The 17,226-nt window shown below is 55.7% G+C and overlaps 1 protein-coding gene across 17 annotated transcripts in view; it reads right to left on the bottom strand.

Annotated features, from left to right (window-relative positions):
• The window catches only part of GRIN1 (glutamate ionotropic receptor NMDA type subunit 1), a 37,929-nt gene that overhangs the window by 4,781 nt on the left and 15,922 nt on the right, over positions 1-17,226 (bottom strand). For 5 of the 17 annotated variants that reach the window (XM_027727074.2, XM_027727073.2, XM_027727070.2 and 2 more), the window contains 16 exons: positions 15,499-15,620; positions 14,753-14,927; positions 13,292-13,436; positions 13,113-13,196; positions 12,052-12,187; positions 11,058-11,185; positions 10,710-10,874; positions 10,299-10,417; positions 9,582-9,694; positions 8,983-9,131; positions 7,953-8,110; positions 7,429-7,590; positions 5,577-5,686; positions 4,379-4,524; positions 2,494-2,745; positions 1,628-1,738 (listed from right to left, as the gene is read on the bottom strand). In XM_027727074.2, coding sequence (XP_027582875.1) covers positions 1,628-1,738; positions 2,494-2,745; positions 4,379-4,524; positions 5,577-5,686; positions 7,429-7,590; positions 7,953-8,110; positions 8,983-9,131; positions 9,582-9,694; positions 10,299-10,417; positions 10,710-10,874; positions 11,058-11,185; positions 12,052-12,187; positions 13,113-13,196; positions 13,292-13,436; positions 14,753-14,927; positions 15,499-15,620 — 2,275 coding nt within the window. Of the gene's footprint in view, positions 1-1,627; positions 1,739-2,493; positions 2,746-2,906; positions 2,949-4,378; positions 4,525-5,576; positions 5,687-7,428; positions 7,591-7,952; positions 8,111-8,982; positions 9,132-9,581; positions 9,695-10,298; positions 10,418-10,709; positions 10,875-11,057; positions 11,186-12,051; positions 12,188-13,112; positions 13,197-13,291; positions 13,437-14,752; positions 14,928-15,498; positions 15,621-17,226 lie in introns of those variants that run through there. The other 12 variants (XM_027727081.2, XM_027727082.2, XM_027727079.2 and 9 more) reach the window with 5 other exon arrangements.

The raw sequence follows: 17,226 nt of genomic DNA on the forward strand, positions 1-17,226 counted from the left end.
TACTTCTGCAATTTTTTCTCCCTTTTTTTCTCCGTGCATCCCATTTCTCTTCCTCATCTTCACTCTTCCCATCTTCTCTCCCCTGCACCACCCACCCCATCTCTGTCTTCTCTCCCCTGGTTGTGATTCAGGCCACCAAGACACAACCTCTGACCTCCCTGCAGAGCTGCTCAGGGGGTGCAGCAGTGGGAAGAGGGCATCCCAGATATGGGAGCATCACTTGGACAAGGTGCCACCTGGGGAGCATGGAGGCAGTGCAGGAGGGGACAGGGATGCCTGTCTTCTCCATGGGGACAGAGGATGGGTGGGAAGAATGTGGGTCCCCCCTCATGACTTCCAGGCTTTGAGGTGACAGTGAGAGGAGCACTTTGTGTGAGGTGGTGGCAGTTGAGCCCGGCCAAGGGCTCAGCTGTCCCCAGGGACGCGTCCCAGGGGTGCTCCAGGAGTGTCTTGGCACAGAGCCTGCGCTGGTGTCAAAGGCAGCCTCCTCCATTCCGCACACAGAGCCGTGGCCCCGAGACCCCCTGTGGTATCACATGCTGCTCCCCGGGGCGCCCCAAGCCTGCGGCTGGGGACGGGCCACCCCATCATGGGGGGCCACATCTCCCCGCCCTGCCACCGTCCCCCCGTCCCCGCCGCACCTCGGGCAGCCTGGCGGGGAGCCTGCTCTGGGCAACCCTGGGCAGAAACCCGCCGGTCGCCCCGGGGAGGTGGTTTTGGCCAGCCCATCGCGCCAGGAGGTCGGGCAGCAACACGCAGCGGGCGCTGCCACACGAGACAACAGAGTAGCCACAGTGCAGAGTGTCATACAACAGACGGCGACATGCAGAGGGACATGGCTCAGTCCGACAGACCAACAGCCCAACCTGACGCTGAAGTGTCTGAAGCTCCAGCACGAGCAGACACATTTGCACATTTGGAAACAGCTGGCTTTAGAGGCAGCAATTCGGAGATTTTCTCTGGTTACATGACAGCAGTGGAAAGCACAAGTTTGAACCAAGGCTGGGTCTTTAACAACCTCCACTTTCAAGCCTTTTTATCTCTTTTCTAGAGCTACATTACTGCTGACAATAACCAGAGACAGCTGTCACTCCTGTGCCCAGGACTACATCCCGAATGCTAATCGTCACAAACAAAAATCACATGTAGAGAACGTGACACGCATGGCTCTCGGTGAGGTGACACGGTGCCCAAATTAAACTGGGGTGATTGTTTTTAGGCATACAATGACAAACAGGTACAGAAACACTCAGGAACAGAAAAAAAAAAAAGAAAAAAAAAATGTCATCCGTTTCAAGAGGTCAGCACCGGTAAGGTGAGCAAAGCACAGAGAGAAACATCAGAAATCATCCAGGCAGAAAGAAAACAAAAAAACAAAACAAAAACTCAGTTGCATCTCCCAACTCATCACAGGACTCCAAGCCACCTCCTGCCTGCCCTCCAGGATCCCAGCATCCTTTCAGGAACACGGGATGACTGACTCACTGACTGACTGACTGACTGGTGACGAACATGAGCTATGCATGTACACTGGCAGCTTCGGGATGGGTGTGTGGCAGTCAATGGGATGGCAGAAGAGAGAAAGAGAGAGAAAGAGAGAGGGCAGAATTGTTCTTCTTCCTCTTACCGTATCCTTGGAGGACCTACGTCTCTTGAAGCTGGAGGCCAGGGTGGAGGTGATGGACCTAAAAGTGGCTTTCTTTTTAGGGTCAGGTTCTGCTCTACCACTTTTTCTATCCTAAAATGAATATGTATAAGTAATTAGATCTCTAGTGTGTTGTTGGAAACTCTAAATCTATTTGAATACTGCCCCATGTCATGGCTTTCATTTAGGTGAGAAAGCTACTGGAGGTGTTCTGTCACTCCCAGTCCTCCGAGGGCCTCCGTGACCCATGGCTACGGCACAGCCACCACACTGATACAGCTGCCAGGGGCCGGCCTCACATCTGGAGTGCTGGAAACCCCTCTGGGGAGTATCCCTGCTCTCCTGGGTGTCTGTGGCCAGGCCGGCACAGCTGACCTCGCTTCCTGGGGATGCTCTGCCTGGCGCCCTGCCCCTCGCTTCCACCGCTAGCCTGGCTGGACAGAGATGTGAGATGCTGCACCTACCACTAAAAAAAAAAAATTGCTCAGGGCCTTTTCTGAGGCTGAATCCTAGTGCCAGAAGAGAGAGAGAGGACTGCATTGAAAGAGAAGTCATTGTATGAATATTCTGTAAAAAAAAAGTGTTCAAAAATTCAAATGACGCAGTTGTGCAAAGCCGAACGTGGTTGCTGGTGGTGGTTTGGTGGTTGGTTTTTTTTTTTTCCAAAGTAAAACAGGCTAAAAAAAAGAAAAAAAAAAAGAAACTGGAAGGAAAAGAAAATTAAAAAAAAAGATAAGGAAAAGAAAGGGAGGAGGCAAAGCGTTAGTGCTATGATGTCGTCGGGGTCGGGATGAACTCAAAGAGAAACAGAACTGAAAAATGTAGGCGTTGGAGTTAGCGAGTCGGACCTGGTTGGCGCAGGCTGGGAGCACCAGCCGCCATGGTGCGGGGGCAGCGAGCCGAGGGGACCGGCCGCGCTCGGCGGCGGGCGCTGACAACGATTCCTCCCCAATTGCTTTCGTGCCAATGAGTGTGACCTTTCCGACGGGGGACGGAGTGACCAGGTCTGGCTCTGCTACCGCACGGGGGTAACCAAAATGTATCCCGCTGGTGCGTAGAGCATGCTCGGGGATACATTTGCTCCTCCTTCTCAGTTCTCTCTTTTGCGGACATGCACAAACGGAAAGGAAAGCAAGATGAATGGAATGAAATGTCTTTTTCTTCCATGGCATCTCAGGAAATAGCCATGGCAAAACTGTGATCCCAAAAAACATTATTTTTGTTTGTTTTTTTTAACAAATAAATCTTTCCACTTGCCTACCTTCTAGCAATGTACCAGATACTAGTGCTCTGACGTTTCCTCCTGTGGAAAAGTCTTACAATGTCAAACGGCTCTTTACCATGAGGCTGTTTACCCCCACAGGGCAGCATGCTTTGCTCACAGTCCCACAGACTCTGCCCAAGGACCCAGTGCAGTATTTTCTAGAAGGTTGGCAAGTGAAAAATGGCAGTGCGACTAGTGTGCTCTGTCCCAGCAGCCTTAACCCCCTCGGTGCTGCTGCTTTTTGGAAGCAAAGGAAAAAAAAAAAGATAAAAAAGGAAAAAAAAAAAGTTGAGAAATGGCTTTTCCGAGACTCTTATCAGCGAACTGAACTCAGCGAGCTCTCAGGATACAGCAGCCCAGCCTCGTGCTCCCCTTGCTGCTCTCAGGCAGGTCACTTCCACCCGGGCAGCCCCCCCCAAAACACCCCAGCCAGCGCTGCTCCCCCAGGGCCACCGCTCCGGGCTTCTTTCGGGCTCCCCGAGCCTCATTCTCTCTCTTTCCTTTGCTCGCTCTGCTCCGAGCGCAGTCTCCTTTAGTCGCCTAAAGGATCTCTTGCTCTTTGAATGCTGGTGCTTCCCCAAGGGAAAAAACCAGCCCAGGCAATTCAGACAGAGCCTCCAGCTGCTCTAAACTGGGGTTCAAGGGCACTGTGGGGCTCAGCCCCAAAAGCAGCAGGGTAAGGGAAGTGTGAGGCTGGTGGCCCACAGACATGTCCATGGCTCAGTGTCACTGCCAGACAGCTCTGACACTCCTGGGCTTCCCTGTCTGAGTGGCACAGAGGGGTTCCAGGGACAGAAGAAGTCGGGAAGAACAATGGGAGAGGCCCGAGGGAGCCTTGGCACTGACAGGGACTGGCATTGCTGGCTCCCGTGTGGGGAAATGTCCTTGTCTCCAAAGGACAAGAGCACGCACCACCTCATTTTGGAGTCGGTCCTGGGTGTGACAAGGGCTACCGTGCTGTTGGGGAGCAAGCAGGGAAGGGTAGGTGATGGAAATTATCCCTGGAGCATTTCTCCATCTGAGCACCGGCCAGGGATGCTCAGTGGCAGCGGATTGACCTCCCCCCATCTGCTGGTGAGCATGGCCAGAGCTGGACAGCAGGGCAGATACCTGCAAAGGGAGCCACAGTGGCACTGCCTGCTCGGCTGGAGCCAAGGCTCCAGCACATGTTCCTCAGCAGAGTAAAGTCCCCATCCCAAGCTCCACTAGGGGCATTTGGGCCCCACTATCTGTCCCAGTTGGAGCTGTGCACAACACCTCCTGGGAGAGACGGCATGGGCCACGGGCAGCTCCCAGGAACGAGGCACCACAGCCTGCTGGACACCCAGTAATGCCCAGCTGGAGTTTCTGGGGTGTGGGGTGGGGGACAGAGGGCCCCATGCTAATCCACAGCTCTGCATTCACTGATTTTGGTGAAGGAATGGAAAACGCACCTGGTGGAGATTTGCTCTAAAAACGGTTTGTCCTACCTGCAGGTTTTTCCTCCACACATTAACGGCCGCAAACGCCAGCTGCATCTGCTTCCTCCGCGCGTCCTTATGCCTTTTGTAAGCTATTTCTATGAATATTAAAAATATCCCGGCAACAATACCTCCAGCCACCAGCATAAACACACCTGAAATAAGCAGGAAAGTTACAGGGGGCAATAGAAATTGCAACATGACACTTCATTTCTTCTGTATCACGCCCAGCAACAGGAGCATTTGCCAACCCAGGGTTCCCCCACCATCCCCCCTAGTCCTGGAGGGGCCGGGGAGGGGAACACAGCAGGTGCTTCTGGGTGGGCACTGCAGTGGTGGGCAGAGAGGTGGTGGGGTGCTGGATGTCTATGCAAGCTCTGGTTGGGCAGGGCACTGTGCTGCACCAGTGCTGCGTGCTGGCTGCTGCACCAAGCCCCTGGGCAGACCCCCACATGGGACTGTGGGGTCACTTGCACCAAAACCCGGCTCTGGTACTTCGGTTTGTCTTATTGAGAAATACAGCCATGCACAGAGTGCTGTCCTCAGACACCTGCAACCCTCGGGGCTTTGGAGTGGTGTCTTGAGGAGACAGAGCAAAACGCCCCCTCTGCCCTGGCTGGTGGTGCTGGCGAGGATGGGGTCCCATCGGACACCCCTCATCCCTCATCACTGCACTGGCTGGGTGTAGGACCAGCGGCACCACATTGCTGCAAAGGAGACCCTGTCTGGGGGTTCTCACAGCCTTTGCAAAGGGGGACCAAGATAAAAACCCCTCTGTATCCATTATCCTAATCCTGCCCCTGCCCAGGGCTCTCAGGGCTGGGGGGCTATCTCTCGCCTCCAGCCCCCTCTTGTAGCAGGGTCCCCTCTTGCCCTTCCCAAGGCACTGCTCCCCTCTCTCTGCCTTGGGATAGCTCTGATTCCACAGTGACAGCCCCAGTTTGGCCAGAGCAGAGGGAGGGGAGCAGTGTTCACAGCAGGGCAGCCCCACCGGTGAGAAGGGCACCCAGGGAATGTGGGGTAAGCTTTGTGGAACTGTTTCAAACACGGTGGAGTTGGAGCCCACCACAGCAGCCTCCCAGCAGTAGGGAAGCACAGACCCAGAAGAAGCAGAGATTTGGCCCAAGAGGAAGCCCTGGAGAGGAGAGTGTCTTGAGTGAAAGCAGGCTACCCAGTGAGGGGGAAGAAAGAGGTTTGCAGAACAAACCTGCCATGTTCTCAAAGGTGAGTGTTGCTGGGGCATTGCTACGGGAATCACACTCTTGATACCTCACCCAAGTCTTGTCCAAGTCCTCCATGAAGCCGTTCTCGTGGGACCTGGAAGCACAAGGAGACAGGACAGAGTAGTCACTGGGAATCAGCAACAGGCAGCTGGGGCACACATTGTGCTCTTGTGCCCCCTGAATTAGGAATCTGCACTTGCCTGCAGCCCACAAACAATAGGGACCAAGGATGTGCTGGCTGCATGTGAGCGCACACACGTGTGATCTTTACATGGAGAGTGTGTGTATGGCCTGTCTGCAGGGGTTGACAGTACTGCATGTGCTCACACTCCCCCTGCACACAACTGGTGCACAGGGCAGTGGGTGCAAGCAGGACCCACAGCTTCCTAGTGCCAGTGCCCCTGGGGCAGCTGCGGGGCAGCCAGCTCTTGCCAAAAGAGCCACGTGTAAGCCACATGTAAGGTGTGTTCCCATGGAAAGGATGGAGCTGGCAGGTGTAGGCAGTGCTCAGAGAGCATTTAGAGAGAGGCTGAAGGGAGTGGACATGAACCATGTCTCCCAGTTCCCTTCTGCATGTTCCCCCCACCTGCCAGGGCCACCTGGGAGCCCAGGTAACGCTGACCCCAATCCTTTCTGGGGATGCCTAGCACCCTCTAGGTCATGGCACTGCTGCCTGGCAGCTCCCCGAGGTGCACGGTGAGGGCTGGGACTCCCCAGCAGCTTGGTGTCACAGCTTGGTGTCACAGCTTGGGAGGAAACAAACTAAACTGTGTCCCCACAGTGCCTGTTTCTGCCTGAATAGCTTGTGGGGATGAAGATGGGGCACAGAGCACACATCTCACTACAGGCCCCCTGCACTTTCCTCCCTGTTGTTCCTGGCACATCCCTACTACCTTCCTGGGCCACCTCTAGCCTTGGGCTTCCCCATCCTCTCCCAGGAGGGCACCGAGGACCCCTGTGGCCTCTTCAGGTTTCTCACATTGTTTACCCAAATCCCATCTGCCACCCATCCCCATGCTAAGATCACCCCACAGATGGGGTACCATGGCTCCCTATATTGCCCTGTGTCTTGGTCCTGCCTGTGTCTTCCACATCCTGCCCATTCTCTTTCTCAGGTCTTTCATCTCTACATGTTGGGCACGACTGTGGTGGCTCCTGATCCTGTCTCTCCTAAAAAGAATCTCACATGTCTGTCTCTCTCCACCTGCTGCTTCCCAGATGCCTGTTCCTCCATTGCCACATTCCTCTGTCTCACACAAGTGTGGCATTTCCAAAGTAACGCGAGGCAATCCCTTTTTACCCATAATACCAGGTTGACTTGCGACACCCCACACTGCAGGCTGGTGTAAAAGCCCTAGTTGGACTCAGCAGGGGTCCTGACATATCCCCGCCTAACAGGAATAGTCAGAGTTGAAAGAAAAACCCCTGGCAGACCAAGCCAGGGCAGTGCCATGCTGTCAGGCTGGCTGAGCCCACAAGGAGAAGTGGGGAGATGGCAGCACCCACACCCTGCTCACCGGGACCTGGTGCCGGGTGGCCCCAGTTTTCTCTGCCAGCTTTCCCTACGTTCCTGGACAAGCCTGGCTTCTGATCCCTGCCCTGCTCTGCTCTGCCCTCCCACCACCTCCCTGCTGCTTCCCCAGCCCTGCAAGCTGGAGCTGAGACTGTGGGTGCCCATTCTGGTCGTTCCATGTCCCCTTTGTCAGGAGGGACATGGCAGCCCCCAGCACTCCCGTCCCTGCAGAGGATGGGGGAGCAGTGCCTGACATGAGGCTACTTGCGTGCAAGCACATGCAGCATTTGGGGCAAGCCCCCCACCACGAGCTGTGTACAGACTTGAGGATGGCCAGGGAGACGTTCTGCTTCCATGGGCTGTCCTTGCGCATCCCGATCCCGAAGCCAGAGCGGAAGAAAAGCTCCCCCGTCGTCACCAGGTCACACTTCTGGGAGGCTTCAAACTCCAGCACGGCCGAGTCCCAGATGAAGGCGTGGAGCTTGCTGGACGGCGAGAGAGGACAGACAGGTGAGGGGCGCAGCCCAGTTGTCTGCAGCCACTCTGGGAGCAGCGAGGGTGCTCCCAGCCCTAATTTAAGCACTGAAGCCACCCAGACTTGCACAGAAGGAAGAGCAGAGACCAGAAGGGCCAGGGCTCCCACTGTGCGGCTCCCCACATAGACCTTGTGCTCTCCACCCAGGGACCTGAAATGCACTAAGTCTGGGAAGATCCCACTCAGCACCAACTGGGAGGTCCCATCAAGACATGCTGTGACTGCAGCTCCCTTGGCCCTGCTTGCTCCACCCAACTGCAGCTCCCTGAAATGCCTCCCAGCACGGCCAGACAAGGTGCTGGCCCCACTCACTTGTCCCTCACTGCCTGGATGGCTTCGGCAGCGCTCTCGTAGTTGTGCTTCTCCATGTGCCGGTACATGGTGCTCAGCTCCACCTGCCGTCGGAAGTAGATGTCCACGGAGCTCTGCTTCACCGTGGCGTAGATGAACTTATCGGAGGGGTTGCGCAGCTGAAAGGCAAGGACAGACCCTGAGATCAGCTCAGCTGGGTAGGTCACGGTGCTGCTAACACCGAAGTTGTGGGTTTGATTCCCGTATGGGTCATTCACTGAAAAGGTGGACTCGATGATCCTTGTGGGTCCCTCCCAACTCAGAATATTCTGTGATTCTGTGACAGGGCTGCTGTTTTTTCTGTCCTTCATCAGCAAAACTGACTCACCCCAAGGCCATGTTTCCTAATTTCCCACCTCCTTCAGAGACCTGTTTCCTAGAGAAGACCTTGATCTCCTCAGAGGATGCCACAGGGCAGTGGATGCTCTGGGACCGTGGTGGGGGAGCAGGGGACAATGTGGGACAGGAACACTGTGGCACTGAGGGTGCAGGAGGCTGTGGGTGCCATGGGGCTGGCAGTGCTGTGGGCAGAGGATGCAGCAGGGTGTAGGACACTGTGGGTCAGTGCTGCTGCAGGGCACATTCCTGCGTGCTGGGGCTGATAAGCCGTGGCTGTGTCCTTGCCAGAGCAGGAAATGGATTTGAGGCATGTGGAGAGTATTGACTGCACCGCAGGGACAATTTCATTAGTTATAAGTCATCCATAATTAATTGTTTCCTCGTTGGTTAGTGGAGGCTCTCCAGGAACTGGCAGGCAGTTTGACTGCATAGGGGCTATTCTGGACAAGTTTTTTCCTGCTGATCCCTCCCCATGTCTGTCCATTCCCACCCAGTGCAGGGGCTCAGACCCACCAGGATCAGCCCATGCAGAGCTTGGTTTTGCCCCCCTGGTACAGATCCCAGCCATGGTAAATCAGGGCTCTGGGAACTACAAGCCACATTTTATGCCCAGAAGTGGGCAGGGAAGGGGAAAGCAAGTGAAGGATATTACCCGGGGGTCATTGATGCCTGTGATTCTCTCCTCAGGTCGGTCTAACACCAGGAAGGCTGCCAGGTTGGCAGTGTATGAAGCCACAATGATCATAGCAAAGCCAGCCCACACCATGCCAAGAATACGGGCAGAGAAACTCCGGGGAGCACCTGGGGGGAGAGATGAGAGATCAGAATGGTATGACAAGAGTTTGGCTTGGTCATCAAAGACACATCAATCTGTGTGAGACCAACGGCAGCTGCAGACATGCACCGTCTATCTGCTCTGCCAACAGCTGTGCAAGGAGCTCCTGCATTGCCCAAATCAAGAGAAACCCAGCTCCTTCCAGGGCATGCTCCATGTTTAGTGGGTGGGTAACTCTGGCAGGATACACAGCAAAGACAGACTGTTTTCCCCACTGATGCTGGGGGTGGAAGGATGGCCCTCACAAGTGCCACAAGTGTGTCACACTCAGCATTACCAATCTTCTACCAGTCTGCTCCAGGGAATGATGTCCCCAAAGGGCATCAGCCTCATCAGTGAGAGGCTTCTCCTCCAGCCTTCTCAGCTCAGGGACAGGGCTGCAGGGCAGAGCAGTCCCACTGTGTGCTGTGACTCACCTTCTCCAATGCCAGAGTTCAGCAGGACCCCCCAGGAGAACCACATGGCTGAGGAGAGGGTCAGGGCATCTTCCTCCTCCTCCTCACTGTTTACTTTGAACCGGCCAAACGGGCTGGAAAACAAGAAAAAGAACTTCTCTCATTTCCCTTAGCCTGGTTTCGGGGGCTCTCCACTGTGCCCTCTTAAGTGTCCTGATGCAGGCCTGTATCACTCAATCCTACAGACTGTGCCTGTGTCCCAAACAGCTTTACCTCATCATGTCCTACTGACTTGCACATCCCCAGTGCTGATAGGTAATCTGTACATCTCACTCTGGTACCAGTCCCATCACACTTCTCTCCAGATCAGAAAGATGATCTGATCCTGACCAGCTTGAGCCTCTCCCACTGCTACACGGAGGGTTCACTGCAGATCAGCCACCAAAGTGTCTGGGTGCAGGGCTGAGGTGGGAACAGGTTCTCTGCCCTTCAGAGAAGCTGTCATAGGGCCAAGGAAGGGCCAGAGGAAACTATCTCAGAGGAAACTCAGGCAGTCAGCAGGGACAGGAGCCTCAGCCCAGGGCTGGTGAGGCAGAGAAGGTGGGGTTAGTTCCTGTGAGAGCCCCCCAAAGGGCTGCAGGGCTGTCCCTGAGCAAGACACTGCAGGGACCCAGGAGATGGTTCCCAGGAGCACCTCCCTGTCCCCTCCAGCTCTTGGGTGGCCCGAAGTGCACTCACCTGAATCGGTCTAAGAGGTACAACATCACTGCCACCACGTGCACGGACAGCCCCACCAGCAGCCAGAGGGTGCTCTGGAAGGGCTGCATGAACGAGTCCAAGGTGCTGCGGGGGATTTCCTGGCACACAGAGAGAGGTGAACAGTGCTGGCACCCACCACACCCACACCCTGCCCGTCTGGCTGGACCCACAGGGACCCCTGCCCTGTTCTGAGCTCCTCCTGCTCAGCTACACAGGAGGGGTCAGGGTGGCAGAGACAAGACCCGGCACTAAATCCAGTCTGGAGGTTGGGATTTGCAGGGGCAGCGCAGGGGGAACCGGGCATGGTGTGGGCATGGCACTTCTCTGCAGTGTGGGGGGGAGCAGGGGACACCTCCCCAGTTCTACAGAACATCCCACCCCAGCCCATACCTTCTTCACAAGGATGGTGAGTCCCTGGTACTTGAAGGGCTTGGAGAACTCGATGTACTGAGCCCGCTCGTTGTTGATGGTGAGGGGAGCCACAATCATGTCTGCTTGGCCGCTCAGCAGCTCCCCCATCATCCCGTTCCACTCCTTCTTGTTGCTGTTGTTCACCTGCCAGAGAGCCCACACAGGATCAGACTCCTGCCCTGACACACTTCCCCCACTAGCCAGGATCCCCACATGTGCCAGGCATCCTGCACTGCCCTCCCACCCCACCCCTGCTCCAGAGAAGGGCCTGGGGGTATTTCAACACATGATAAAGGCAAAGAGGCATCACAGGCTGCCCAAACTCACCCGCTCTTGGGTACCAAATTTACCATCAGCCACCAGGTGAACCTCATAGGTGAAGTTCATGACCCCTGCCAGCCGGATGAGCAGGTCGATGCAGAAGCCGTAGCAGCACAGAGCCACTGTGGGACGGCCTGAGGAGAGGAGACAGTGGGGGGAGGAGTGGAGGCAGCCCTTTGCCAGGAACCCCATGCAGGATCCATGCCTGTCCCACTGAGAACAACCACCTCACGGCTCTGGTTCCACATGGGGTGTAACCACCTTATGCATCAGGGCCAGCTGTCTGATCACCCTCTCACTGCCTCCATCCCCTCTGGTGTTGGCAAGCTGGGGACAAAGGGGTCTCATTCCTTCTCTATGTCCCAGTGAGGTGGGCTGAGACTTGGTGCTACCCACCCACTGAGGGCACGGTGCATGTGCTGGACCCACCAGGTTGAACACAGCCCAGGACACAGCCCAGGGCTGGGGGAATGGTGTGCACAGGAAAGCATGACGGGCCAAGGGGATGCCCTTTAGGTGGATTTGGGCAAGCCTGGCATTGCTGAGCAGCTCACCCTCCCCCCAGGTGCTCACTCCTCACCCTGACATGGGCTTTCCATAACAGTTTGAAACTGGTGTTGTTCATATCAGTGCAAGAAGAGCTAATGTGCCTTGAGAGTCTCACTTCTGCTGGAGATCAAGGTGAAGAGAATTAGAGCATGTCAGGAGACAGAACCTTGGGGTGCAACCCCCAAAAAGCCCTGGAGCCCATCCAGAAAAGAGGCAGTGGGAAAGTAATCTGTTGGGTTCAAAAACCTGAATCCCAGTGCCCAATTCCTGCACAGCACTACTGTGGGGCTGAGCTGATGGGGGTCATTTGGGAGCTGACTGTGCTGTCACCTTTCTGTTCCTCATCCTCTAGGCTTCCTGTGTGACTGAGGACCCTCCCTGAGACCTCTTCTTGGAGTGGCATTCTTCATCAGCCTGGTGGGCTGGGGGAGTCACCCCCACACTGAGTTACCTGGGATGGTCTCGTTGGGTCCAGTGCAGAAGACCTTTTTCACAGGATCTCCATTGATGGTGAATTCCTCCCTGCATGTCCCATCTGCTTGCGTGGGCTTCACATACACAAAGGGCTCTTGGTGGATCGTCACGATCTGCGAGGCCAAGCACAAACACCCTCTTGTCTCTGTCCCCCTCCAGAGCTGCATTTCCCTGGTGAGGAGCTGGGCTGCCCTCTCCGCACCAGCATGGCTAAAACGCCCGGGTGCCCTTCCCAGCTGCCATCTCAGCACACAGGACTGCTCAGCCCAGCAGTAAGACCTGGCTTTGGCACAGGGAATCACAGAATCATAGAATCATTTAGCTGGAAAAGACCTTTAAAATCATGAATTCCAGCTGTTAACCCAGCACTGTCAAGGCCACCTCTAAGAACATTTACTTTCCCTGATCCCAAGATGAGGAACAGCTGTATCAGCACCCTCCTTCACGTGGCACTTTCACATGAGCCTCAAAACCCTTCTCCCTAACAGGAGGCTGATGGGGGGCACCACGCAGCCAGGATTAGTGCCCAGAAAGGTCCTCTAGACACTGTCATGCTGCCCCAAGCTAATGCAGATATTTCAGTCCTACCGTAGACCTTTTCAGTTGTGCAACATCCCAAAGCACCAACACCACCTGTGCAGGGACAAGGGCTCACTACCAGCAGGAGTGTGTCCCTTGCCCGGACAGCAGGACAAATGAATGGCCACAGTGGTAAGACCGGCCTGCCCAGGATCCAGTCACTAAAGTGGCTGCTGGGTGTTACCTCAGGGAAGAGCATGAGAAGCAAAGCAAGACTGGAGAGACCTTCTTCCAGTGTCACCTCCAGCTTCTGGAGTTTGATTCTGGCTGAAAGCTGTGCTCTGAACACCCTCCAGTACCTTCTGTATTGTTCTGCTACATCCTCTCTGAGGTGCCCCAGGTTTGCAAATGCTGCTGAGAGCTGCAGAGGCAGCAGTGGAGGTGGAGGCAGATAAAGTCATGGCCTGGCATGCAGAGAGCTGAGGAGACCTGCCACCCCCTAATGCCATTTGCTGTTACCTTCAACTTGGTCGACATCTGATAGCCTTGAGGTTTCTCAGTTTCCCCCCCGGGCCAGATAATCTTCCTGTCGTTGGTCAAGACCTGTGAGCGATCCCAGAGGAAGCAGAGGGACGTAAGGCCATAGGTAAACACCCCAGTGCATACACTCCTTCTCCCCAGGCCAGGCCTGTACATACATTGCTGCCGTTGTAAATCCCAACTTGGACCAGTTTCCGGTTCTGCAGGTTCATGATGCTGTAGTTGGCAAACTTCCTGTCCCCGTCCTCATTGAACTCCACGCGGCCAGTGACACCCTCCGAGTACTTGGAGGACATCAACACCCTAGAGAGGGAAACACAGTGGGCACAACCTAGAAAACCTGCTGTGGCCATTGGGACCCCTAAGAAGGCATCAGAAGGGCAAATCTTTCTCTCAGTTACCTGCCATATGCACACTATCCTACAGAAATCCAGCCAAGGCTACCTATGGTCTGTTCATAGACCAGCAGTCATCCCTTCCTGGTGGATGGAGCCATTTTCCCAAAGTTCACTACCATATCTGTTGTCACTGTCCCTTGTTTTCCAGTAGATCATTCCCATTTCCTTAAGGAATGATGTGTCCCACAACACCCAAGGACACCTTCCTCTTGGCGTCCCTTGGGAGCTGCGTCCATGTCACAGTTCCTGGTGCTTCTGATTGGCACCAGCTCATCACAGTCTACATAGAGCCCCAGGAATACACCACCAAGAGGACACCAGCCCCCAAACCCTGGAAAGATGATAGTGAAGATACAGAACAATTGCCTGAGCCACTTGTGGAGAACACCTTTGACTCGCTCATGCCAAAAACTCTGTTGCTGCAGAGGATGCCAGAAATATTTCTAAAACAATTTCAGGCTTTGCAGGTTCCATGCTCAGCAGAACCCAGGTCTGCAGGGAATTGCTGCTGTACCACAGTCCAGCCTGCAGAAGAGGCCCTTGTGGTTCCAGCATCCACACTGATGTGCACAAAAACTGGGTTCTGGGAAGCACATGCAGCATCTGTCGATCCTTCTGCCCATGGCAGCAAGACCCAACACACACATGCTCTCATCTGCCTGTCCCATGCAGGGAGATCTCTTGCCACCAAGATCTGCTTGCAGCACACTGACCCATGCCACAGCCCTTGGAATGTTCAGCAGGAAATGTGTCCGCACCGCCGAGCTTCAATTTGACAGAAACATCCCCCTACCCTGATTTGGCAGAAAACCCCCTCTCTCCCACTTCCACTCATGGAATTAAGATCCAGATTGGAGGACACCATGGCCCCCAGATCTTTTCTTCCTAGAGTCATTTCCTGCCCTTACATCCCAGCTGCCCAAGCATTGCCCAGGGCAGCATGGTTTGGCATGGAGCAAGTTGGTGCCAGGCACCAGATGATGCCTAAACTGGGTGCCATTTCCTGAGCCTGTGTCTGGGATGGTTTTCTAGGAGAGTCTTCACATCCAAATCATGCAGGAGAGTCCAGTCAGCCCTGTGCCACATGCCCCAAAGCTTTAGTGACAGATACTCTGAGCAAAGCTGCCATGTCCTCCTGCACCTTTTCCACATACTCCCACCTTTTCCAGCTCTCCCCCAGCAGGTCCTCTGCTCCCTCCAGCAGGACCCTTTACCAAATACCTCTTGAAAAGGGGTCCTGTCTTCCAGATGTTGGTGTTGCCCACGCAGCCCCGTGGTGGGTCTGTGATGTTCTCCTTCTCAAACAAGTCGTGCACAGCCTGTGCCACCACGGCAACAGCGTCGCTGATGTGGGCGGACTCGTTCTTCCCATTGATGAGCTGCAAACCGATCACTCCTGCCCGAGAGGAGGGGAGGAGGAAGGTCAGCACTCCTGGGCTCGCTGGCTGCTCCAGCTTTGCTCCCATGAACAGGGTTTGGGGACAAGCAAGCACCTGGTTATGGGCTGGGGACCCTTGGATGCAGTGGGGAGTTGCCTGAGATTCAGGCAGGGGCAGCAGCGCAGGGCGGGCACCGTCCTGCCCGCCAGAGGGGTACGGGGGCAGCTACATGGGCCACTGACTGCCCGTGCTCCATCCCCAGCGCCCTGCCCAACCCTTCCCCCAGGAGACTGTCAGCTTGCAAAGCCCCAGTGATGTGGATTTGGGGTATAGCAGTGTGAACAAGGCTGCTGGACTGCTGACTCCCCATGCAGGCAGGGGGAATGGGAAGCGACATGTGGGACCCTCCACTTGCTTGGGACCACCACGGCACCGTGTTCCCCCAGCCCAGGGGGTCCCCGGGGGGCAGGAGCCCCTCATGCTGGCTCTGTGCAGGGTCTCCAAGCACTGATGGCAGCAGGGTGGGTGCCTCGGGGGTGCCTCAGGGGTGCCTCAGGGGTACCTTGGGGGTGCCACAGGGGTGCCTACCATCAGGGGCGTAACGCAGGGCACTGCCCGAGATCTCCCGCTCCCCCACCAGCCACACATAGCCCGAGCCCGTCATGTTGAGCATGGCTGCTGCTCTGTACACCGTGGCTGCATCGTCCTCACTGCAACGAGAGGAGTCACAGAATCACAGAATGTGCTGAGTTGGAAGGGACCCACAAGGACCGTCGAGTCCAACCCTCAGCCCTGCACAGGCCCAGCCCCAGAGTCACACCCTGTGCCCCAGAGGATCATCCAAACCCTCCTGGAGCTCTGGCAGCCTTGGGGCTGTGCCCACTGCCCTGGGGAGCCTGGGCAGTGCCAACCACCCTCTGGGGGAAGAACCTTTCCCTGAGATCCAACCTGACCCTGCCCTGTCACAGCTCCAGCCATTCCCTGGGTGCTGTCCCTGGTCCCCCCAGAGCAGAGCTCAGTCCCTGCCCCTCCTCTACCCCTGCCCAGGAAGCTGGAACTGCCATGAGCTCTGCCCTCAGTCTCCTCTTCTCCAGCTGAACACCCCAAGTGCCCTCAGTGTCCTCCCCCGGCTTCAAATCAAGGCCCTTCCCCATCCTCGTTGCCTCCTTTGGACACTCTCTACGAGTTTAATGAAGGGAAGGGCAATGTGGCTCCAGGTGCTGGATAGCCCCTTTTCTCCTGTGTCAGGTCCCAAGGCAGTGGCAGTGCCAGGGAAGACACAAGTCCAGGTAGCCCTTCTCTGACAACTGTTTCTCCTGGGTAACAGCTCATTTCTTGAGCAATGGGAACCTTTCTCCCAGCTTCACCTGATCCCACAGGGCCCAGCACTGCTGAGCATCTGCACATCTGGCCCAGTCCTTATGCTGCAGGCATGGACAGTGAGACTCCCCTCCTACACAGCTGGACCAGGATACACCGTCACTGACTGCAGCTGGTTCTGCAGCTGCTGACACTGTGCAGGAGAGACATCCCAGCCTCGCTGGTGACTGCCAGCTCCCAGGCCAGCAGCATGTCCAGCACAGCACAGCACCCACCCCTTGCCCAGGACATCCCTGTGTGGGGCTGTGCTGCTTTCAGCTGGGGGACAGGTCATTTTCTTCCCAGAGGCTGGTGTGGGGCTGTGTTTGGGTTTGTGCTGAACCAGGTTGATCATACAGGGATGTTTCTGTTATTGCTGAGCGGGGCTCACACACGGGGCCAAGGCTTTTCTGCTTTCCTGCTGCCACACAGGCCAGGAAGTTGGGAGTGCCTGGAAGGAGACACAGCTGGGACAGGTGACCCCAGCTGATCCAAGGGATATTCCAGACCATATGATATCATGCTCAGTATATAAAGCTGGGGGGAAGAAGGAACACTGGGGGATATTTGGAGTGATGGTGTTTGTCTTCCCAAGTCACCATTCCGTGGGATGGGGCCCTGCTTTCCTGGAGGTGCTGAACACCTGCTGCCCATGGGAAGGGGTGAAATAATTCCTTGTTTTTCTTTGCTTGTGTGAGCAGCTTTTGCTTTCCCCTTTCCCTATTAAACTGTCTTTGTCTCAACCCACGAGTTCTCCATCTTTTACCCTTCTGATTCTGTCCCTGATATCGTTGTTGGGGGAGTGGGGGAGTGGCTGTGAGGGGCTTGGCTGCTGGCAGGGGTTAAACCACAACGAGGTTTTCTCTCGTGTTCCTTGGAAGGATGACAAACCTCAAATCTGCTTTGACTTCAGTTCTGGGCAGTGTTGCAAAGGGGAGAGGAGAAAAGCAGAGCAGG

This window comes from Pipra filicauda, unplaced genomic scaffold (assembly GCF_003945595.2).
Source record: "Pipra filicauda isolate LSUMZ 115617 unplaced genomic scaffold, ASM394559v2 scaffold333_size800053_pilon, whole genome shotgun sequence".
NCBI classification, from domain to species: domain Eukaryota; kingdom Metazoa; phylum Chordata; class Aves; order Passeriformes; family Pipridae; genus Pipra; species Pipra filicauda.